Raw genomic sequence first — 24,849 nt, forward strand, 5'->3', positions numbered from 1 at the left:
TGCCGCTGTCAGATGCAATTGAGTCCGCCATGCAATACTGTCCGCTCCTGACACTTTTGCATATGCAATCATGTCCGGGGCTAAGCAAAAACCGTCCGGCGGACATGACTGAACATGTATGTGCGCGAGTAAGCGAGCGTGCATGCACTGAACCTACGAACATGTATATTCGGCATGAATATTCACGTATGATTGTAGCAAATACCCAACGGCCGAATATTTCCCACGTCATTCATGACATGCACTTAGCTTGTAAAAAAAATGGCGAACGTGTTCCGTCGACCAAGGACGTTTAATTAACTGCACGGACGTTTTTGCACGGGGGCGGACACATCTGCATATGCAAATGTGTCCTGGCGGACACGATTGCATATGGAGTACCGTCCGGGCGGACATTATTGCATATGCAACAATGTGCTCCGGATAGTATTGCACAGAGGACATTGCATGCGACACCGTACAGTGTTTAATTGGTTTTGTAAACCATGTAGGTAGACTGATTGTCTGCCAGTGAGCATTTTGTACTAGTTCTTGAATAATAAGAGATTTTTTAATCTAAAGATTTCCAACACGTGGCTTCAAAAGTGGTTATTGTCTACTGTGTTATATCGCCAGTAAAATCACTTTGGATCTGCAGAAAGCCTCTCTATTTTCTCCACCAAATAAATTATACCACCAGGGGGAGTGTGCTTGACCTGGTTCTGGTGTTCTAGCGTGAAATATCATAGCTTTATTATTCGCTTTCACCCACACATTCCTTCTTGCTGTGATACCGCCGAGGGAAAAGGGGGGTATTTCCGCCTTTAAGGCCTAGTAAACAAAAACAGTTGATCGTCCGGGATTTTCAAAAAAGAGGAGGATGAGGGTTTTTTTTTTTTGTGTTACTTTTCTTGTTAAAGGCAGTGGACACTATTTGTAATTACTCGAAATAATTATTGACATAAAACCTTTCTTGGTGACGAGTAATGTGGAGAGGTTGATGGTATAAAACATTGTGAGAAACGGCTCCCTCTGAAGTGCCATAGTTTTCGAGAAAGAAGTAATTTTTCACGAATTTGATTTCGAGACCTCATATTTAGAACTTGAGGTCTCGAAATCAACCATCTAAACGCACACAACTTCGTGTGACAAGGGTTGTTTTTCCTTCATTATTATCTCGCAACTTCGATGACCGATTGAGCTCAAATTTTCACAGGTTTGTTATTTTATGCATATGTTGAGCGCACCAACTGTGAAGGCTAGTCTTTGACAATTACCAATAGTCTCCACTGCCTTTAATTTAATGTAAAATAATTACCAACAGAAGCAAGGTTGCGTCCTAAAAGAAAAGAAAAAAAGGATGAGGGACTTCGCTGACAAGGCTTTGCGACTTACTTCTCAAGACTAGTTTACCGTGCATAACCAATGAGGGCTCTAGCGAATGGCCAGAGGTAAGGTGTCGACCCTGAAGAAATGCCAAATAATCCGGCAGTTGCACGCGAACGGATTCGTATTTCGGTGGTTTACTAAAATATAAGATCTCTAGCTAGCCTTTTAGTTCTTACAAACTATACCACCAGTGTGCCTGACCTGGTTTGTTCCTATATCAGGGTGATCTAGCGTGAAATGTGGCTTTCTATGTTCTCACCCACACACTTGCTGTGTTGCCTCATGTCCAAGAAAGAGCAGTTCGTCTCTTTTTGTTGATTTTCTTATGAATAAAGGATTTAATACGGAAATGTAGATCTGTATAGCCAAGCCAGCTATTTCTGTACAAAATAATAATAGCTACAAACAGCCTTCATAAGATGCATTCCTCAATGCGCCTAACAGTAAAAACAATACAAACTAAAAGGCTAAAATTCTAAGTTTACCGAAAAATACCCGACATAAAAAAAGATTCCACAGTGCAGACAAAAGTGGAAACAAATTTAAAACATTATCAAACATCAGACCTGTTTATTATTTACAAGCGCATACAAAATGGAAAATGAATGTCATGGTATGGTATCACCACTGTGCGTGACCTGGTTTTCACGCGCGAAACCAGGCTTTTTGTTTGTCCCCGCCCACACACCACTTGCTGTGTTGCCTCCAGCGGAGCTTGCTCTTTATTGTAGAAAGACGAATATTGTGTCCATATGAAGGTTGTGGCATTGATCCTAACTCTTTCATATGCTATTAATAATTTGCATCCCCACACCTTTCACAATACGTGTATAAACATCTACAATATTCATTTTGGTTTTTACCCATATATACACCGATGTGTGTTAGCAATGAGTATACTGTGCTAACACACATCGGTGTATATTGGTCAAAACAAAAATGAATGAATTATGTATCCCCCGATACAAATCTAACATTCCACTAAAACGATTGTTGGGGTTGAACAAAGAATTAAGTGGGATTCGAACCAACGACATCCGAATCTACTAAAACATCTACGAATTTTATAATACACATTGTTGACTTCTCATTATCCCCATGCATGAATTTGTAACATGTAATTCTATGAATAATAGCTGATGTACAGTCACTGATACAACAATGGCTGAGAGAGGTCAGAGTATAGTCTGAAGACGCTTCTTCGTCAATAAGACGATTTAGCCCCCCCCCCCCTCTCTCAAGAATTAAACAAACTAATACATAAATAGATCAATAAATCAACGAATCCTTCATTCTTAGCTACAGATATTTTGAAACACGCACAACAATAATCACTGGACTATAAACAGAACCCCCCCCCCTCGACAACAATAGGAGCATTGCAATAGCCAATGCTACCTACAAAATTAATGTGGAGAATCGCCAACAGAAAATCAAATGCCCCAAACCCCCTCCCTGCCGAATGCCAAACGGATATTCGAGAAAGTCGCTCATCACACAACTGCTGCGGTGGGGAAATTGAGCACTGAGGGCGCACTTCATATCCTACATGGCGGTTTTCAAAGGATAAAATTGACAAAACTGATATCATTTATTTGCAGTTGGTATTAAAGGCAGTGGACACTTTTGGTAATTATAACACCCCTTGCAAGTATTCTGCCTGCTCATTGGTTCAGAGCGCGTCACATGACATGTCTTAGTTTTGCTAGACGACGGCTGTGTGATAGTGCGTCGGTTTGCCATGCGCTAGTCCGAAGACTAGCACACGGCGTGCAGTACCCAGACGTCCGTTGCGTGTACGAGGATAACAAATAAATAGTCTGTAACCATTTCGGATTGCACGACACTACACGCAGCACAGTAAAAGTGTTTGCAATCTGTATTCGCGTCGTCCGTGGATTGTAGCATTCAGGTCTGTAACTTAATAATAATAATAGTACAGTATTTAGAAACGTTTGGGGTGTTATAAAACAAATATTGACTGCTTTTACTCGTGTAATGGTTAAAAACTATGAATCCCTCTGTGATCCCCGTAGCGTTCTATTTTCCCTCGGCTTCGCCTCGGGAAAATAGAACGCTCCCGGGGATCACCTCGGGAGTCATAGTTTTAACCAAGCACTCGAATAAGTCAATATTATTTGTATATTACTCAAAATAATTATTGGCATAAAACCTTTCTTTGTGACGAGTAATGGGGAGAGGTTGATGGTATAAAACATTGTGAGAAACGGCTCCCTCTGAAGTGCCATAGTTTTCACGAAAAAAGTAATTTTCCACGAATTTGATTTCAAGACCTCAGATTTAGAACTTGAGGTCTCGAAATCAACCATCTAAACGCACACAACTTCGTGTGACAAGGGTTATTTTTCTTTCATTATTATCTCGCAACTTCGATGACCGATTGAGCTCAAATTGTCACAGGTTTGTTATTTTATGCATATGTTGAGATACACCAACTGTGAAGGCTAATCTTTGACAATTACCAATAGTGTCCACTGCCTTTAAATAATAATAGTCTAACATAACGCTAAATAAATTTGTATTTATTTCTGTCATGCCTGTTTAAATCTACTCCAGGAGAAAACTCTTTTTAACAAATTCTCAATTATTTCACTCTACTCAAATCACTTTGCAAGCAAATCCTATCATTCTTAGTGTATGTCTCTATCTTCTGTTTTGTCAGAAGATAGTGAAGTCACTTGTTAAAGGCGCTATATAAATACCGATATTATTATTATTATTACTATTATTATTATTACTGTCGCAATTCTTGTCCTGCTCGTTTTCTAAACGAGTCCATTGATTGTTGATACATCCTTGCTAGAGGTAACCTGCCCAACGCCAGTTCGTTGATTTAATGGTTTTTAGAATATACTCTCTAAATGTAGAAGAGTGAAAAACACCACTCTTTACATATCGAGCTGTCCCTCATTTATGGCTCTTAAAAAAGAGTGCTGTTTCACTCTTTTACATTTAGAGAGTACTGTACTCTTGATTTCTTTCTTTGGTCCTAAATTGTCCCCCTGTCCTTCTTTTTTACCCATATCGTCATCCTTTCCATAGCTTGTATGTCACACTTATTCTTTCCTACGGTCGTTAAGTGGTCGTCCTTTGTCTCGGCTACCAATATACAATAAGAAAGGTGTGATGCACTGGTTAAACAGACAAGCCTTTCAGGGTTACATAAAGATAGTGTGCGGTTTAAAAAAAAAAATGTGGCTATAATGTGCTAAACTGCATATACCCAACCTAACTTGGTTCTCGTTATTTCCTCCCCTATTTAATATTTGAACGTGGTATTGTTTCCTGGTTTCTGGTTAGATAAAAATTTAATATTAAGCCATCTCCAAAAAACTATTTATTATTGCAACATATCATAGACCTTGCTTTATTTGTGCTCTTGTTAAGGTCCGCCTATAGTTATTATCATCCACAAGCTCAAAGATTCAACCATAGTTAAAAGCACTGGAAACTATTTGAAATTACTTAAAATAGTTTTTTTAGAATAAACGTAATTGGTTAATAGCAACGGAGAGCGGTTGATAGCATAAAACATTGTGAGAAACGGCTCCCTCTGAAGTAACGTACGTAGTTTTGAAAAAGTAGTAAATTTATACTCAGTTAATAGACTTTAGGCCTGAAGCCTCTCATTAGGCATTGCATCTGAAAGCACACACAATCGTGCAACAACGGTGTTTGTTTTCGTATTGTTCTCCTGCAACTTAGATGACCAATTGAGTCCAAATTTTCACAGATTTGTTATTTTATAAAAATAAATATCGGGATGAACCAAGTGAGTTCACTGGTCTTTGACAACTACCAAAGGTGACCAGCCGTCGATTTCACCAAACTCTTCCTAACTATCCTAACTAGGATCAATCTTCAATAGGACCTAGGGCGAGTTAAGTTCCGTATCCGTTGACGTTTAGGATGAGTTTCGTACTAACTCGAGATAGGATTACTCCTAGCGTTTCGATCGTGAAATCGACTATAGTGGCATCAACACAATCATATTATTGTGTCATAATATATATTAAACTTTTGACATCCGTATGTACATAAGACTTAATGATTATTTATATTGTGGGCATGGTCAACTGATGAGCTAAGCTGGTACCCAAGTATGGAATAAGTGTACTAGTCGTGAATGAGGACACCAGTCGACATGGGATTAATTGGTTTTAGTTAATAATAAACTTTAAGTCTTATGATTCTTGCCCATACCCTGATTAATATAATCTCTTTAGCAAACAACACGCAATGGTTTAAAACCCCAATCCGAGATAAATGCCATGACGAATGGGAAAATAATCTCCAAACATTTTGTTAAGAGTGTGGCGGATGTGAGCCAAACCCATTGTCATACCTGCAAGCAAAGGACTTACTTGTCTTCTTCCGTGAATAAAGGTAAATCTTCCAATACATTTATATGTTGTACATCCATGTCTGGTCATCTTAGAGACACTGGACACTATTGGTAATTACTCAAAGTTATTGTGTGCATAGAAACTTACTTGGTAACGAGCAACGGAGAGCTGTTAATGGTATAAAAACAACGTAAGAAACAGCTCCCTCTGATAGTTTTTTGAGAAAGAAGTAATGTCTCAATAAAATATTTTAAATGAATTCGAGACCTCAGCTGTGGTCTCGAATTCGGGCATCTGAAAGCACTCAACTTGTACAACAAGGGTGTTTATTCTTCCATTATTCTTTCGCAACTTCGACGACTACTTGAATTCAAATTTTCACAGGTTTGATATTGTATACGTTGAGATACACCAAGTGAGAAGACTGGTCTTTTACAATGTATTTAAAAAATAACAGTGTTAATTTGAATAAGAGTATGAGGCCCAACATAGGAAGACTGATTGGTAAAATTGACTTTACACACGACCAAACTAAACCTTTAAAGGCACTGGACACCTTTGGATTGTCCAAGACCAGTAATTCAGACTCAGTTATGATCATTGAAGTTGCAAAGAATGCCTCTAATAAAATGCTTCAAGCCTGAAGTAGTTTATTATAGGTTTTCTCGGTCAAATTCGACAATTGAGCAGCCAATTTCATTTTCAAGCGTTCGAATTAAAGCTGTTTTGCCTCTCCATTTGGCATGCGTTCCAAATTCAGAATTCGTATACTTAATTTCGTTTTGAGTCGAGTCAAATTTCATTAGAACTCTGTTCGATTTAGCGTATCGTCATTATTTTATTGTGACACACACGCCCAAAGAAGCGTTTTCGAATTTGAATGCTGCTTTGATGATTTCTTAAATTGAATGTTTTTTTTTCGAATGACGCAACATTACATTTTGACTAATCATAAAACGAAATAGAATAACCCTTTTCAGTAGCATTCGATTTTGCGCGAAATAGAATAGCTTGATGGTTAAATTGGCTGCTCATTTGCCAAAATTGACCAAGAAAACCTATATTTGAGAGAGAAATATTACCTTTTTTCTCAAAAATTATGTTAGTTCAGAGGGAGCCATTTCTCAAACAAAAAATGCTATATATTATTATCGACAGGTCTCAATTAATCATTTCCAAGTAAGCGTTGATGCTAAACACAATTTTGAGTAATAAACAAAAGTGCCCGGTGCCTGTTTTTGTTTGTGTGTGTGTGTGTGTGTGTTTGTTTGTTTTCGTGTGTTTTTTTATTTTTTGGGGGGGATGTATTTTTTTTTTTTTTTTTGAAGGGTCAAGTATCCATACCCGTAGCCTATATAATGTAATTTTTTTTCTCATTTCATTTAACAGTGTACTTGGAGATGCCGACCAACTACAACTACCCAGCACCATGTGGGGTGTGCCTCGGTGTCTTCCACATTATATTCGGGCTCGGATCATGTGGATGCGGTATCGCTGCAATTGTCTTGGGTCATTACTTGTTTGAATATGCTGTAGGAATATGGGCTGGAATAGCAGTAAGTATACTCAATCAATTTACTTAAAGGAATCATTACATATTTTGTGTGCTGCTAACAGAACGGTTGCTGGCAGTGTAAGCACTTAATGTAATCCACCATAAACTGAAATACCTGAAAAAATTTGAGATCGATCATCCGTCTTGGCCAAGAGAAAATAGTGAACATTTAATCGATGTCATGCAAACAAAATGTTGCATGACATCGATGACCAAAAAAAAAGAGAAAAAAACCCCGATAAACCCAGCGGGAAATTGTTGGTATTTATTTTACATCAAATATGAAATTTCAGACAGAAATATTTAAAGAGATTTGTTCAACTGTCATCATTATTAGACCTCCTTATTTTGTATATAAATCTGTGATCTTTAATGCTCTAATAGTGTTAAATCCGAATTTATTTTCTTCCATTGTAAAAATAATTAACATTGGACTTCCCCCGGGTTAAGACTAAGTAAAAATATATATTTGTCAAAATAATTTTTTACTATCATTAGTTAATGTGCCAAACAAAATCTAGTCATCGCTTCAAAACCTTCAACTGTCAGTTAATGCAGCCAAGTGTTGACTATTATAAAGACGAGCTTTAATTAATAGTTTGTTAATAATCTACGAGATAGTTGTTGAATAACCGATGTGTAGAAGAGGGGGCAATGTAAGTACATATTGGGTCGTAGTGTAGTTAAGTGTTTGTTCTCGAGAGCAGGCAATGGATTAGGAGCGAGGGAATACTTAAAAATCAACTTTGACACAAGTTCATTTTTCAAGACGCTTTTCTTCCGACAACGTTATTTAAAGATTAGGCAATAATAGAACGCATAGAGCTAAACGTTTTGAAGATAAAACATATTATTCCATGAAAGAATCGTGTAACCACAAACTCCGGACCGAACCCCCTTCTCTTTCCGATACGTGCACTTATTCTTTGCTACGTGCATTACACTACACACGGGACCAATGGTTTTACGTCCCACAAGAAGGTCGCAGCAACAATAGTATACAAAGCTTAGGACGCAAGTGTCCAAACAGGGACTTGAACCCACACTCTGCTGATCAGAAACACCAGAGCTTGAGTCTGGTGTTCTTATCAGCTAATAGAAAAGACAATTACCAGAAATACTATAATTAACATAATTATCATATGAAACTGTTGTTTTTAAATACAAATAAGGATAGCTTCTGTAGTTCAATTCACGTTTTACTTTATCATTACTATTATGATTATAAATTATAATGGGTTCTTCTTTTCAGTTTTACACTGTGACTGGTTTACTTGGAGTATGTTCTGGATCCAGAAATAACTGCACGGTAAGGAAACGACGCTTGAGGGCAGCATTTATTTGATGAAGGTTTCCCTTACAACCAATGTTAAATGCTATTATATTGGTATTAAACCATGATTCATAAATACCTCAGACAGTTTTGCTATTCCTATTGGTGGAGAGCGCGTCACGTGGGTGTGTATAAACCTTTGTTTATGACCAGTAAAAAGTGTTGAAACATGGGCGTGACACGCGATCCTGCACCTGTGCTTATAAGATAGTTTCTTCATTCCTATTGGCCGAGAGCAACGGCTGAAACAGTTGTGCCGCATCACGCGATACGCGCGACGCGCACAACATTCCCTTATATTAAGGAGTTGTTTACCAGAGGGCCTTACCATTTCATAGCGCGAGGGGTGTTGAATTGTGTTGTAAGAAATCATTGAACAATTATAATGTTTGCATTTATTTTACTTTTTGACCAAAAAGTGTTGATGTTTTTTGAACGAAAAGGTATTTATGAATGGGTATCAAAGTGTGTTGAATCGGTTTTCAACTATTGCTTTAACCCGCCGAGGCCTGGTTCTTGATAATTTTACCGAGACGAAAAAATTATCAAGAACCAGGCCTCGTTGGGATTAAACCTTGTCCAACACTTTGTAAAAATAATATGTGGTATTTTCTCGAGAGCTAGCTGATACCCCAAATGCTTCTAGTATAAAGTTAACAACGTTGTTTAGTCTGGCTCCTTATTGCAAGATGATTATTAGCATTCATTATTGTTATCGATACGAGGAACTATGCCAAGACGGAGGCAGTATGATAAAGGTATATTCAGCTTTTTTTTTTTTTTTTTTTTTTTTTTTTTTTTTTTTTTCCTTTTTTCGTGTTTATCATCACAAACCACTGTGATATTGATCAATTGAAGTTATCAAACTCGTTCGTATTATACAATTATAATTGTATTGTACTCTTTTCTCCACCCAGGTGACTGGATATTACGTCATGTCAATCATAAGCGTGTTTGTGGCAATGGGTCAGATGAGTTTCTATTGCTATACCACTGTGTATGTTGCCGATATATGTTATTACTACGGCTTCTGCCCGGATGTAGCGGTGAGCTTATGAAAACATTTGGTTCAGTAAATGTTCATCATGCCAAGAGCAGGGTCCATTTTCATAAAGACTTAAAGGGAAGGTAGACGTTTGGTAATTACTCAAAACAAATATTAACTTGGTAACGAGCATTTGAGAGCTGTTGGTAGTATAAAACATTGTGGGAAACAACTCCCTCTGAATTCACGTAGTGTTTGAGAAAGAGGTAATTTCTCACTAATATAATAAAAGACTTCTAGCTAGAAGTCTTTTATTCTTATCTGAAAGCAGACAAATCCGTCCAACAAGGGTGTTTTTTCTTTCATAATTTTCTCGCAACTTCGATGACCAATTGTGCAAACAAATTCCCAGGCTTGCTGTTTTTTGGTTATGATGGGATACACCAAGTGAGAAGATTGGTCTTTGACAATTACTGAACGTGTACTCTCCCTTTAAAGTAAGAAAAACAAACTTAAGCACAGACAAATCTTGCTGGATTGAAACTGGTTATACCAACCAACATTCTATTAACTTTTTGGTTTCACCAATGAACACCGATTATGTTTTGTTTACTTTGTATTCAATTGTATTAAAGACCCTGGACACTATTGGTAATTGTCAAAGACTAGTCTTCACAGTTGGTATATCTCAACATATGCATAAAATAACAAACCTGTGAAAATTTGAGCTCAATCGGTCGTCGAAGTTGCGAGATAATAATGAAAGAAAAAACACCCTTGTCACACGAAGTTGTGTGCTTTCTGGTGCTTGATTTTGAGACCTCAAATTCTAAACTTGAGTTCTCGAAATCAAGTTAATGGAAAATTTACTTCTTTCTCGGAAACTACGTCACTTCAGAGGGAGCTGTTTCTCACAATGTTTTATACTATCAACCTCTCCCCAGTACTCGTAGTCAAGAAGGGTTTTATTACGATAATTATTTTGAGTAATTACCAATAGTGTCCACTGCCTTTAAATTGTACTCCAACCATTTGATAGGTTGCAAATAAAACCTCTTCATTTATTTTAATAAATGTACAGCTTGATCCTGAGTTCTATCTTTGAATTTCAATTGTATTACACTGTATTCCAACAACTTTTATACTAAAGACAGTGGACACTTTTGGTAATTGTCAAAGACCAGTCTTCTCACTTGCTGTATCTCAACATGCAAAAAAAAAAAAAATAAATGTGAAAATTTGAACTCGATTGGTCAGTTGCGAAATAACTATGAAAGAAAAAACACCTTTGTCACACGAAGTTGTGTGCTTTCAGATGCTTGATTTCGGGACCTCAAATTCTAAACTTGCTAAACTTGAGGTCTCGAAATCAAATTCGTTGAAAATTACCTCTTTCTCGAAAACTAAGTCACTGCAGTGGGAGACGTTTCTCACAATGTCTTATACTATCAAGCTCTCCCCATTACTCGTTACCAAGTGAGGTTTTATGCCGATAATTATTTTGAGTAATTACCAATAGTGTCCACTGCTAAGGTTGAAAATAAAACATTTTCTATTTATTTGTTTAGATTGATAGTTTGATCGTGAGTTCCATCGCCCTCTCGTTGGGTTTCTTCGAATGGATCATGGCAATGGCATCTGCCTGTGCATCTTGCAGCTGCTGCTGCGGTGGAGGACCTCCGCCACCACTTCAAACAGTCGTGGTAAGATACATACAACTGTCGTATGTGGTTAAAACTTATTAAACGCCACGTTGCTTCAATAAAGTACGCGCTACTAGCAGGGGATCCGGGGCGACAATGCTACAGTGAAATGATGACGTGAGATGAGTTTTTCAATAGACTAAATGTTGATTAACTGATGATGTTAATTACGAGCGTTAACACACCAATGGTTTACTTTTTTTCCCGTAACTCATTACGTTGCCTCATGATTCGTAAACTCATGATTCCATTGATTAGAAAATCATTGAAATTTTCATTTTGTTTTTGTTAACAGGTTCAAGCCGTTCAGCCGCAATACCAGCAACCGATGCCAGGTATGTCAACTCTTAAGGCCCGGTCACTCAGGTCTTAAAGGAACACGTTGCCTTGGATCGGTCGAGTTGGTCTTTGAAAGCGTTTGAAACCATTTGTTATAGAATGCATATGATTAGAAAGATATTTTTTAAAGTAGAATATAATGATCCACACAAGTATCACTCAAAATTGCGTGTTTTTTCTTTTACCTCGTCGACAATCACGGTTGGCCATTTATGAATTGAAGTAGTTTTCGAGAAAGAAGTAATTTTCCACGAATTTGATTTCGAGACCTCAAGTTTAGAACTTGAGGTCCCGAAATCAAGCATCTAAAAGCACACAACTCTCGCAACTCCGACAACCAATCGACCTCAAATTTTCACAGGTTTGTTATATTATTTTATGCATATGTTGAGATACAGCAAGTGAGAAGACTGGTCTTTGACAATTACCAATAGTGTCCACTGGCTTTAAACGCCCTTCTGTTTAAAGTGCTACATGAATGCTGAATATTATTATAATTAATTGATTGTTTTCATTTGTGTCTTCTTCATTTTTTAAGGCTACAGCCAGAAACCAGATGGGTTGGCGAGTGCTCCACCAGTCTACGTCAATCCATCATATGACGGTGTCTTCGAAAACGTATCTATGCCAAACGAAAGGCCTCTGCCCAATACACCTGATATGAACAACTACTGAGTTACTCACTTTTTTTTTTTTTTTACACCGATGGTGACGCAAAAATCTGACGAATTTTACCCACGCTAGGTGGCAGCAGACTTCACAAAGCATAACAATTCATCACAAGACCAGTTTTCAGTATCACCGTAGTGATTTGTTTTGGTGACATCATACTTTACTTAGCAACTACAATTGATTTGCAGTTCAATACTATGAATATTAGTTCATTGTGACATCGGCCCTCATGACCCAACTTTATAGAGCTGCTTAAGCAGGAAATGTGGCCGACAAATTTTCTGCTGAGCAGAAACGAGCAGGATATCCGTCACAAATGGTGCATGCGACATAGTATTTTGACTGGTAACCCTGTTCTGGTAAGCATTACTTTAATGTGCTTAGCTACATGTTGTGCTCAAGCAGCTCTTTGAAGTTGGGCCCTGGTATAACTCTTGTTCTCGGCTGTGTGATTGCTCAGATCTACGTAAACAATGAAGATTTACCTGGCGAGTCTGCTGCCACCTAGCGTTTCAAAGTCTCACATTATGACGCAAGGACATTCGCAAGAATTACACGCGGGGAGTATAAACGTGGCCTAACAATGAAAACATTTACGACGAATAACAAACTGACACGGACCCACCGATAAAACTTTTACATTATTTGTTACAATTTGTATGTATTTTAAATCAAAAGTAATAAAGTGTCATTATGTTTGGCATAAATTTGTTTTGTGTTATGTTCCCTCTGTTGTTATTATTTTGACAAACACAAAATACCTTAAATTTGTTTACGAAAGTGTCCTGTTGTGTTGTTGTGCAAATTAGCCGGGTATAACTTTAAATGAAAAATAAAAATGTAGATGCAGACGCAGTAGATTGTTAGGAAAACAACAGAGCTTTTAAAAAAAAAAATAATAATAAATAAATTATGCAAGTTGTTTTCTTTTTTTTGGTTAAATTACTTGCAATAAAGCAAATGCCGTGATTTTTTTGTTGTAATTTTTGTTTAAATAAACCATCAATGGACAAACGAAAAAATAACAAATATGTACACAGTTCTTTACCTTTGCTATGTCTAGTTTTTATATTGATCGGTTCCCAATAGTGTAAGCACTTCATGTAATCCACCATGTATACGTACACTGGCAAACCTGTAGAAGTTTGAGATCGATCAGCCATCTGGGTCACGAGAAAGTAGTTTATAAAAAAAAACAATGTCAGTGACATTTTTCATGACATCGATTAAAACAAAGCGATAAACTCAAAACGGGAAATTATCTTTACTTATTCCTCATCAAATATGACATTTCAGGCAAAAATATGTCAAGGATTTTGTTCTACTATCATTTAGATCATCATTAGACTTTTGAAGTTTTAGGTAAATCTGTGGTCTTAGAGGAGTTGTTTTCCCTTGCCAATTCTGTAATGTTTCTTTAACGTGAAAATGTATGTTATTTCATTCGCCAGGTGTTGAGATCACATTATGTTTTAAATAAGCTTCATGCTTATGTGCCCAAACACACAATGATTCATTTAGACACAAATTAATTAGTAGCTACTGTTTATACGTAAACGAAATTTAATCAATTCTGCTGACACCATGTCAGTTTGTTTGTTTGTTTTCGCTTGGCACCAATGTAACGTGAACTTTAATTTCACATAAATCAGGAAAATCTGCAATGAAGTGAAGTTTTGAAAGTGTTTTTTTTTTTTTTCTTTTTTCGTTGCACATCCAACAAGGTAAGAGGTTTTTGCGTTAAAAACTCCCAATATTATTTAAGCTTACTGTCAAATTGATAATTCAAATTAGATGACAACACATGCAGGTTGATAATTCCAATTAGTCTTACTTTATATTCATGTGGTTGCAGCCTTCGCACATGTCACAGCCGCAACTATCAAAGCTTATCAGTGTCCCCACCTTTCATTAATTGTTTGATGTGATATCATTATTTATCGGTTCTTGTTATGTGTTTGGGAAAGTAATTGACATTGTCAGTGTTGACACTACGTTACATAGGGTATCCATTCGTTTAATGAAAAGGCAACAATCGTTATTAAACAAAAACCCGGGCGGCACTTTTGATCTCATGCTTACTTTTGAGGGATATTCTATAAAGATGTTTTATCGTGTTATACTTGTTTTATTTCTTAGGTTGATAAAATTTGATTTATTTATTTAGTTTATTAGTCAGATAATTATTTAGTTAGTCAGCCTAAGTCAGATATTTATTTAGTTATTATTTTATTGTTTAAACTTTATTGGGGGGGGGGGCTTACACAGGACATATTTTTATATTTCATTTACCATTTTATGTTATTTTTTGTTTTCTCTGCCAACCAAAAATGGGGAAAAAAATTATCAAACACAAACTCCTTTAGTGAGACCCAACTAAATAGCTGAACAAAAATGATGTCAAACTCTAGTCGGGAAAAGCAAATTATTAGCCAGTTGTGGCTGAATCGATCTCCGTTCATTCCAAAGCTTTGACACTGAAATACTCGATTGTACCCTTTTAAAGCATTTAAAAAAAAAAAAAAAAATTATAGCCTGGCGTTTCAACCCTAGCAGAGTCTTTCTCTTTGGCCTTCGAGAAAGACTTGCCCAGGCTCAAAACGTCAGGCTTTTAACTGTTTATTTTGCATTCGTGGTCCTTTTGGTTGGTAAGCATAATTGTAACAGCCAATTCTATTTCCATAGTCAAAATTGTGTTACCGAAGCGTCGGGTGGAGATAAGATACTTTCGTCCGAAGCAAGATGGCGATTAACTCTAAATATCCCCATGGTTGCGGGATGTGTCTGGGTGTTCTCCAAGTTATCTTTGGGGTTGTATCTTGTGGCTGCGGAATAGCTGCATTTGGCTCTGGGGTGTACTTGTATCAAGTTGGAGTGGCAATATGGGGTGGAGCTGTAAATTTGCGAGTTTGTTCGTTTATTTTTTGTAGTGTTTGTTGTTGGTTGTTTGTGTTATTATTGGTTCTCTATTTTTTATTTTTTGTTTGTCTGTTTGTTTGTTTGTTTGTTTGTTTGGTTGTTTGGGAAGTTTGTTGGGGTTATTTGTGTGTTAGTTTGTTGGTTTGTTTTGGTGTGTAGTAGTTTGGTTGTTTTGTTTCCATTTGTGCAATAATAAAGGTACAAGAAAATACATGAAGTTAAACAATAACAATACGGAAAAAATGGTTCGAAGCCCGGAGTTAAAGCCCCCCTGCAGTGAAACAGTTGAAATTTTTGAAATACTGTCTATAATGGTTTAATGACATCAATATTTGACCTGGCAGCCCTTATGTTATATCGATTAGTGCTAGTCTATGACATCAACTTCTGTAACTCCCCATTGCTTTCCAATTTGAGAAACAGTTGAATAAATGAAGGGAAGACAAATCAGCCCCTCAAAACAACATTATTTGGGACATGCCCTCCTTATATCAATTTATGGATTAGGCTAGTCTAGGATATCAATAACTAAGGGAATCAAAGTGTGGTGAAGAGGTTTTCAAATAGTGGTTTAATCCCAACGAGGCCTGATTCTTGATAATTTTGAACTTGAGGTCTCGAAATCAACCATCTAAACGCACACAAATTCGTGTGACATGGGTGTTTTTTGTATTTTTTTCATTATTATCTCGCAAGTTCGTTGACCGATTGAGCTCAAATTTTCACAGGTTTATTATTTTATGCATATGTTGAGATACACCAACTGTGAAGGCTAGTCTTTGACAATTACCAATAGTGTCCACTGCCTTTAAGAAGCTCTATAAACTCAAAACTATCATATCATTTAACTCTGCTATTGTTGGGTCTCACTAAAGGAGTTAGTGTTCCAAAGTCTCCCATTGCTCATCGAAGTTGCGAGAGAACACCCTTGTCAGGCGAGGTTGTGTGCTTGCAGATGCTTGATGTCGATCCCTCGAAATCTAATTCGGGGGTCTCGAAATCAAATTAATGGAAAATTACTTCTTTCTCGAGAAAACTACGTAACTTTAGAGGGAGCCGTTTTTCACAATGTTTAATAATATCAACAGCTATCCATTACTTGTTATCAAGAAAGTTGTTATGCCAATAATTATTTTGAGTAACTACCATTAGTGTCCACTGCCTTTAAGTCGCTTTATCTCCGCTTCGAGCGGTGAGACTTGTTTACAAAGCACATTATATAAAAGACCAGTCGGTATCCATACCTTGTGTGTTATGTCCCAGCTATACATGGATTAACAAACCTGTTAAAGTTTTAGCTTAGTTTGTTATTGGATCCACCAACAAAACTAGTGAAAAATCCCGTCATATATTTTCATTGGTTTCGAACACTGGATTTCTAACTTGCGGGATCAAAATAAGTTGTTGTTGTTGTGTATTGTTATTTTTTAAGCATTTCATTCAAATTCATTTAAAAAGTGATTTTCAACCATGGTTTATTTCGTAGGTTATGCTTGTTCTGTGTTATGGTTGGCTGAAACACGGTCACGTGGGATGAACTAATTAGTCTAGTGATCGCGCGCGCGTGTTTCGCGGGAACTAGTTCTCGAGCGGGCACTAGTCTTTGAAAAAAGTGCCCGGTTACAGCGGCCTCTCTTGACTTGAACCGTGGACAGCAACTACAACACTTTCTTTCATTTCCAGATTGAGTTACGTATTATTCCATATTTTTAAGACCGAGCTGTGTGTTATAACACACATATTGACTGGCATAACTCGGTAATAAGTGTACGTCTACCCCCCCCCCCGGACCTGTGAGTTACCAGAAGAGGGGCCAATTTCAAGCGGCCTCCGGCCTCAGGAAAATAGGTCACACTAGTTATACCTCATTGCCAGTCAATAATATGTGTATACTATTGTGTTATTTGTAGTGCCAATCTTACATAGTGTGTTAACCCTTTGAACAATGCGATTCAAACTTCAAAACACTCTCCGATGGAGGTGTAGAAAGGGGAGGGGGTAAGGATTGCACATGACGTCAATGGCCACCATCGTTGATGTAAAACGATGGAAAAGTGGACGACCCAGCCAATAGCCTCTAACACGTGCACTATTCACCAAGATGGCGGCAAATTCAATCTTTTGAATTGGTAACACCAGAGTATAGAACCCCTCTGGTAAACCGATAGAGTATTATAGTTAAAGTGCTATTCACACTACAGCGATTTCACTGGGGTCCCTTGCTTAATGTTGGTATGGTTGTAAAATTAGCCCTGTTTGACAATATTCTGCAAGAGACATGACAGTAGAACAAATTGTTGTCCTTTCACACAGAGTAGATTTTGTAAAGTTTTACAACCATGCTACAATTGAGCAAGGGACTCTTGCTAAATTGCTCTCGTGTGAAAGGGGCTTAATCCTACAACATGTGTTTATTGGCAAGGATCAGTCAAGGGTTGGGGGTCACACAAACTAACAGGAAGTGGGTAATGATTCGTCCCTTACCGATTGGTCTAGTGGATTAGTCATAGACTCGAGCTGAAAGATCTGCTGGGGACATTCCTGATTAGCAAGACTTCCCCACCCACCCTGCCGTCAAAATGCTCCTGCTAACGGTACAGGGTTGACGTCTTTCAGGAGTAATTCTCCGGTAATCGTTAGATCCTGTTGTGGGTTTTACTGTGTGCTTGATAGACGAAAACAGGACTGCTACTTGAAGAGTTCATTAGTTGGTTCTCAGTTCTTCTCTAAAAGGAAAACCACTTTCTCTCAATCGTGCGGATGAGGCTTACTATAACACTTTAGCAACGGATTTTACTCTTTGGTTTTCCGCATCGGACACTGTTTTGCTCTCGGCTTGATTTTGTGGCGTTCAGCAAATACTATAAGTCGCTACTTATCATAGGAAAGAACCACAGTGAGATTTTTCCTGAGTTAAATTCTGAACTGTGGCTGCTTGAATATGATAAGGTTTACTAGTTACACCCGAACCGTATTGCGTTAGTCTACGTTTGCCTGTCATTAGGAACTTGGTTCTGGGCACAGTGTTTGCGACTAGCACCCATCTGGAACGGTTCGTTGAGGATTTATTACTTTGATTTTAATAGTTTCAGTGGTTTGAGTACACTTCAGTTGTGCATGATCGTAGTTGCTGTTTTGAGCATACATTATTTTTAACTGCTGAATACTGGTAGAAGGATTACATTTCTAATAGGTGTAATTGACTTCAGCTGTGGCTGTTTGTAATTGCTGTTTCACGAGTCCATTCCTTTGAACTGTTGAAACTTATTCGTGTAAAGATAATTGGCGTGTATTTTGAGTCAAATCTTTGAGATTTAGGGCCGGTTTGGAATAATGTGTTCGACTCGCATTGGTGGTGTAAGTGTCCTCCCCGTCATCGGAGATCAGGACACACTGACTCGATCTACTTCAGATGCTGGCATGACCGTACTGAAGGAAGGGGTTCTGGACAAGGAGTCACATGGTGTGATCTACACGTGGAGATCGCGATTCTGCGTCCTCACCAACGATACCCTGACCATCTTCCGCGCCGATCCACGGCGGGACGCTAGCCGTGGAAGGGTCACCACGGAACGCTCCGAGAAAAGGAACACCATGTACAGACTACCACTGGATGAAATCTCATCCATGTCAAATATCGACAAGGGACGGAAACATATTCACTTCACTATTTGCACTAAGCAGGGAGTGTTCGACCTAAGGGCTAGTTTTGGGCAGAGGGATTGGCTGACGCAGATTCAACTGGCTGTGGCTGAGAGGAAGAGTCGGCATGACTTCATGAAAGAGCTGAAGACTAGGACATCGGTGGTTGCTAATAAATACCGTAAACACAACCATAGAAGGCTGTCTTTCACTAAGGATCCAGATTATGGTGACGGTGAGTGGCACGAACATTATTTTTTGTTTGAAAGTTACTTAAAGCATGATTGATTAATTGATTAAATTATTTTGAAAATACAGTAAGAACAATGCAAACAAATACAAACAAAATAACAGGAGAGAAGACAATGAAATAAGATAAACAAAATAGTAGACGAGATAGAAATACTGCACAATCCAAAAATACCCCCCACCCCCCCCCCCCCCAAACAAACAAACAAGCAAAAAAAAAAAAAAAAATTATATTTATTTCCATTGGGTTCCTTTACAGGGCGCCAAGTGTAAAATGATTAAGTAATTTTTCAATAGATAATGTACTTATTTGCGATGACGTCACACTCAATAACTGCTCGGTACAAGTGCGGTGTCTATACTTGTGGTAATGAAGGAATAAACCCCGGAAAAAAACGGGATAGCTACGTTTCACTCCGATTATTATTATTTTAATTTTATTTGTTTACATGCGCCACCTCTATAGACCCTATACCTTCAGTATTGCATCTACTTTTCCCATGTCTTAGAGATTGGGGGATTGATGGTCAACTAAACCAAAGGCTAAAGTTCAAGTTTGGCAACATTTGCTTATGTTATTATCTGAACCCTTTAATGGGTACCCATAAGGCTATGGGATCAATGAATTTCCTGAGGCAATTTATATCAAGCCTGCAGCTGAATGGGAGGTGTCTATCTCCTTAAGGACCTGGGTCCAATTTCATAGAGCTGCTAAGCAGGCAAATTTGCTTAGCATGAAATTTCTTTCTTGATAGAAACAAGATTACCATCTGAATTTCCATTCGGTGCATATTGCTTGGTACTCGTGGTATTCAGATGTTGTTTGCTTATCCTGAAAATCACGTGGAAATTCGGTTGGTAATCCTGTTTTTATAAAGGAAGAAATTGAATGCTAAGCAAATTATTGTGCTTAGCAGCTCTATGAAAGTGGGCCCTGGATCTAACTTCAACTTAACCGTGCACTCTGACTACATCAAAGACGGCCCCTAAGTCAATTCAGTAGTGTGATTTTGTTATTTGTTTCAGGAATTGGAATCACAATCCGTAACGAGGCAGAATCCATTGTGATAGCCAGGGTGTTTTCTGACGGACCAGCTTCTAAGAAAGGAACACTTAGACCAGGTATGCCGCTCTGGGTACCAGACCATGATTCGGAAAGATCTGGGACATTTTTATACTATAGCATCAAACTGTTAGAAAGAAAATACTGCTTTAATTTTGTCTTTCCTCAGCAAAAAATGAGTGGGACACCACTTGCAACTCTCTAAATGTAAAATAGTGTACACCACTCTTTACATTTCGAGTTGTCACTCATATTGCTCTACAAAAAAAAAGAAGAGTGGTGGTTATTTCACTCTTTCAGAGTGGTTTCACTCCAAGATAGAGTGAAAAATCAATAAGATGCAAACTATCTAAAATAGTGGAAGACCACTCGGAAAAGAGTTGTACCTCATGGCTCTTCAAAGAGTGCTTTTTCACTCTTTTGCATTTAGAGAGGACAATAAAAACTTCTACGAATAATGGCTGCCTGTTACAAAATGTTTGGTACGCAAGGTTTTGTCAACTGTGGTTATCACACTTGCTTATCACACAGCTAAAAATTCAACCTTGGGCTCCTTTCAGAGAGCTGCCTAAGCACAAATGTGGCCAAGCACAACAGCTTGTTGGCTTTGTTACCAACGAATTAAAGTTAGCTGACAGTTGTCTGTCTACAAACTGCTCAGGAAAGCACACGAATTTAGAGTTCTGTATAAACGTCTCTATGAATTAAAGCACCCGTCCAAAGCTTTTCAAACTTTTTATTTGCGAAGTAACATATATAAATACAACAACAAAACGGGTTGTGGTACTGCTTTTGCCAAACAAATTAAATTATCGGGGTTTATAAAGGCTGTTTATACTTCTTGAATCATTTCTGCCAATTCTTAAAACAAAAACGTAGCTGTCAGTCATCTGCTTATTTGATGTGAATGTTCCGAATTATCAATTCATATCGCATATAATACGCATTCGCACTAAGTATGGACCAAGCTTAGGCCAAAACAAACAATTGTTTTTTTTTTTTTTTTACATGTGTTTCTTATAGGAGATGAGATTATCGAAGTAGACGGTAAAACCGTCCGTGGATACAACGCCGAGCGGGTTGCAAGTATGATCAAAGAACTAGCAGATCAAGTTAAACTGACTGTCAAGCCAACGTGGTTCGATAGGTAGGTTCCTTATGAAAAAAACACTTTTTTTTTTTTTTTTTTTTTTTTTTTTTCAGAAGACGATCAGAGTAAACTGATCGAAACGTGGAGTTGAAACTTATGTTTCTTTCCAGAACCACCCCAAATCATTTAAAAGATAATCATTTACACATGATGTGACCGCAAACTTTCTACATTACATAATACTGACCGAATAGAGAATACATGAAACATTACTGAATGGTGTGGATTATAAAATGCAAGATTTCTGGCAGAAGAAGTATAACAAAAACGTTAAACAGCTAAACAGAGTTGTGCGAACCCCATAGTTAAATGAATGGGGTGGTTGGTGGGGGGGGGGGGGTAGTCACCCTACTATTAAAATGATTATCACCTCAGCACCACATGAGACGTTTCGAGTAAGATTTTCATTATTCACATGATCAAAAACCAGAGAGGCAAAACAAGAATAGGGACCAAGTTATGCCCACAACTCAACACAACGCACTGCTTTTTATAGTTCTTTCCTTCACACAATGTAAATTATATCATTTTGGTGTTGTTGTTGTGTTTTGCTTATCTCTATAAAATCATATAAAACAATGACATTCTTTCAAGTAACTAAATTTATTTAGTTTCATGGTTCAATTTTAGAATTTACCTTTTTTTCTTCAAGGGGGACTAATACTTCAGCTGCCGATTTTGCTCTTTCCAGACCGCTGTGCACAAGGCCCAATAATCTACGAGGTATGTATACAACAAATCTTTTAGGATTTAAAGGAAATGTACACGTTTGGTAATTACTCAAAACAAATATTAACTTAAAAACTGACTTGGTAACGAGCATTGGAGAGCTGTTGACGGTATAAAACATTGTGAGAAACGACTCCCTCTAAAAAAACGTAGTTTTTGAGAAAGAGGCAATTTCTCACTAAAATAATAAAAGACTTCTGGCTAGAAGTCTTTTATTCCCTATCTAAAAGCACAACAATTCGTCAAACAAGGGTATTCTTTCTTTCATCATTTGCTTGCAACTTCGATGACCAATTGAGCCCAAATTTTCACATGCTTGTTATTTTATGCTTATGATGGGACACACCAAGTAAGGTGTACAGTGCCTTTAAAACGTTGCATGTTGGACTAATCACGTTTGGGGTAATACCATTTGAATATATCAATATGTGTGACTTCTCAAAACCAACACTACTCAAATAAACTACACACTATTTTTCATAACTAGCACTACTCAATAAAATTGCAGAAACCTTTCTGCAAGCCGAATCTTTAAGAATTAAAAGGTTAACAAACCTTTATACGCAAACCGGCGCCTGTTTGACGATTTTGTCCTTCTATATTATTTTTGTTTTCTAGTGTAAATGTATCTGACTCATATTGAAGTGACAAGAATAAACTTTGTCTAGACGTGACGCACTATAGAATGACACAGTTACACATTGAAGATTCATCCACAAAAGGTGCAGCTTTGACAGAAACAATATTCCAATAAATTACTTTGGAGTTCTTTCAACATTCTCTAGAAATAAAGGGCACTTTATTAATCTCCTTAAATGTACACGTAGGTCGTTTACGAAAACACGGTTTTGGGGTTTGAGCTCCGTCAGGTATTTAGAAAACGTGCGATTTCCTTACGGGTTTACAATCAAACGAACGAGTCCCAATCTCAGTACTCTTCACGATCGGTTCACCTGTGTACTCGTAAGGCCTACTCGATGGTCGAAGTGCTTCCCCTCGAGTGACTCTCGGACATTTGAGTACTCGGCAACTCTTGACACTCGACTGAAAAATACCGTCAAGTATCGGTTCATCCTTCCGGCGAAAGCGAATGCGTAGCGATTTTTGACGCCACAGCTGCTCTCGCAGTGAATGTTTTGTTTGGGCTCAGCCATTGTGAGCTACGTGTTCCGAATTTGTGACGTCAGAATTCGTATCGCATTCGCAAAAAATATGTACCGGGATTATTCATAACATAAACATAAACACCTTTTTTTTTACAAGAAAAAATGTATGATAATCTGAATCATATTACAGGGCGAGCACGCCCTCATTCGCTTGCAGATGTCGCCGTGTCCACCGATCCGGAAATGCAGGGCGCCGCCACCGTTGTCAATGACGTCACAGCTTCCATGGACAGAAAGAAGTATCGTCGGATCCCAGCAGCGAATAATAGGAATAGACAGACTTCGGCAGACAACAGGTTATCGCTTCCCTGAAGTCCAGGTACTCGTCACTTGTCACAAGTGCCTTTAAACTAAACCATTCACACGCAATATGTTAGTTGCACTTCGTGTATAAGCTAGAACTTATTGGACCCAGCAGCCGATTTCACGAAACGTCAATATTAACCTATCTCGAGGTAGGACGAGTAACTCGTCATAACTTAGGGTGGCTTCAATGCGCCCTAACGTCTTCAGATACGGAACTTTGCTCGTCCTAAGTCCGAAGATTAAAGGCACGGGCACCTTTGGTAATTGTCAAAGACCAGTATTCTCATAAAATACGAAGTTAACAAAACAGCTGAAATAATTTCAACATTGTGTTGTGTTTGTTGCAATGAAAAAGTATGCCACACTGAACAAATCTGAATATAAAGATTATACATGATTTGTAAGGATAACAAATATCATTGTTTAGTCTAAAATGTTACAGAAGTCTAATCCAGAGAAACATTTCTTTGAAATGTAAACTGTTTCCGGGAACCTTAAGAAAACAAGTGCTGAAAATAAGTTGAGTGTGTTTTTTCAGTATTTTCTCCTGAGTCACCCAACAGACTAAACACATAAACACAATTTGTCACATGTTTGTTAAGTCATGTAAATATGGTTGATCACACAACCACGTGAACACTGCATGCAACTATTTTGTCAGACCAATCCTGTATAGTACCCTATTGCTTTGCTTATCTTTATGATCAAGTATAGGCCTTATTATCTACATAACTATGTTTGTCTCATTTTTAAGCATAATTAATCACTTCCCTGTCACTTACCTTATTTAAGACTTATAAATGATTCTAATAAACGAAACAATAACCACCAACGATTCGTGCTGTTTTCGTTAACATGACTGAGAACCCATAACTAACCATTTCCAATTGGGAGGGGGGGCGGCGGCATTCTTTGTGCTGCACAGCCGCCTTGAAACCAGAAAGTTACTTTAAGGCACAGCGACTGGCAACTTTGGTAATTTGTCAAAGACCAGTATTCTCACTTGCTGCAGCTGTAGGCCAACATTATGCATAACAAAATTATATGACAATTTTGACCTAATTGGTCACCGAAGTTGCAAGAAATATCGCAAGAAACACCCTACGCTTGTTGCACAAAATCGTGTATTTTATTATGTTAGTGAGGAACTACCCCTTTCTCAAAAACTACGTAACTTCAGAGGGAGTGGTTTCTCACAATGTGTTTTACTATCCAGTGCCTTTAACCCTGCGTAGTGACCTCAGAACACGAAGCGTCATCCTCATCCATATTATGATGCGTTTTTGACCTTCAGCTGGGTCAG

General features: G+C 37.8%; 3 protein-coding genes across 3 annotated transcripts in view; 2 read left to right on the top strand and 1 right to left on the bottom strand.

Annotated features, from left to right (window-relative positions):
• Positions 1–7,135: 7,135 nt before the first annotated feature.
• Positions 7,136–12,325, top strand: LOC117301120. Its single transcript, XM_033785008.1, has 6 exons — positions 7,136–7,291; positions 8,543–8,599; positions 9,541–9,669; positions 11,177–11,311; positions 11,607–11,646; positions 12,189–12,325. The coding sequence occupies exons 1-6, from the start codon at positions 7,136–7,138 to the stop codon at positions 12,323–12,325; spliced, it is 654 nt and encodes a 217-aa protein (XP_033640899.1).
• A 6,249-nt stretch (positions 12,326–18,574) lies between these two features.
• Positions 18,575–23,854, top strand: LOC117300972. The gene is made up of 5 exons (XM_033784845.1): positions 18,575–19,118; positions 20,159–20,254; positions 21,219–21,342; positions 21,998–22,068; positions 23,371–23,854. Exons 1-5 carry the CDS (start codon positions 18,575–18,577, stop codon positions 23,550–23,552), a joined length of 1,017 nt encoding a protein of 338 aa, XP_033640736.1. The 3' UTR covers positions 23,553–23,854.
• The window catches only part of LOC117300971 (neurogenic locus notch homolog protein 1-like), a 53,028-nt gene continuing 49,883 nt past the window's right edge, over positions 21,705–24,849 (bottom strand). Inside the window, exon 16 of the mRNA XM_033784842.1 lies at positions 21,705–22,061. The gene's annotated coding sequence lies outside the window, so the exon portion shown is untranslated. The remainder of the gene's footprint in view (positions 22,062–24,849) is intronic.

The sequence above is a fragment of the Asterias rubens genome, chromosome 16 (assembly GCF_902459465.1).
Source record: "Asterias rubens chromosome 16, eAstRub1.3, whole genome shotgun sequence".
NCBI classification, from domain to species: domain Eukaryota; kingdom Metazoa; phylum Echinodermata; class Asteroidea; order Forcipulatida; family Asteriidae; genus Asterias; species Asterias rubens.

Coding starts and splice junctions, on each gene's coding strand:
- LOC117301120 (XM_033785008.1), top strand. CDS start 7,136: ATGCCGACCAACTACAACTACCCAGCACCATGTGGGGTGTGCCTCGGT. Junction 7,292..8,542: donor GAATATGGGCTGGAATAGCA/GTAAGTATACTC, acceptor TCTTCTTTTCAG/TTTTACACTGTGACTGGTTT. Junction 8,600..9,540: donor GATCCAGAAATAACTGCACG/GTAAGGAAACGA, acceptor TTCTCCACCCAG/GTGACTGGATATTACGTCAT.
- LOC117300972 (XM_033784845.1), top strand. CDS start 18,575: ATGTGTTCGACTCGCATTGGTGGTGTAAGTGTCCTCCCCGTCATCGGA. Junction 19,119..20,158: donor GGATCCAGATTATGGTGACG/GTGAGTGGCACG, acceptor TATTTGTTTCAG/GAATTGGAATCACAATCCGT. Junction 22,069..23,370: donor AAGGCCCAATAATCTACGAG/GTATGTATACAA, acceptor ATCATATTACAG/GGCGAGCACGCCCTCATTCG.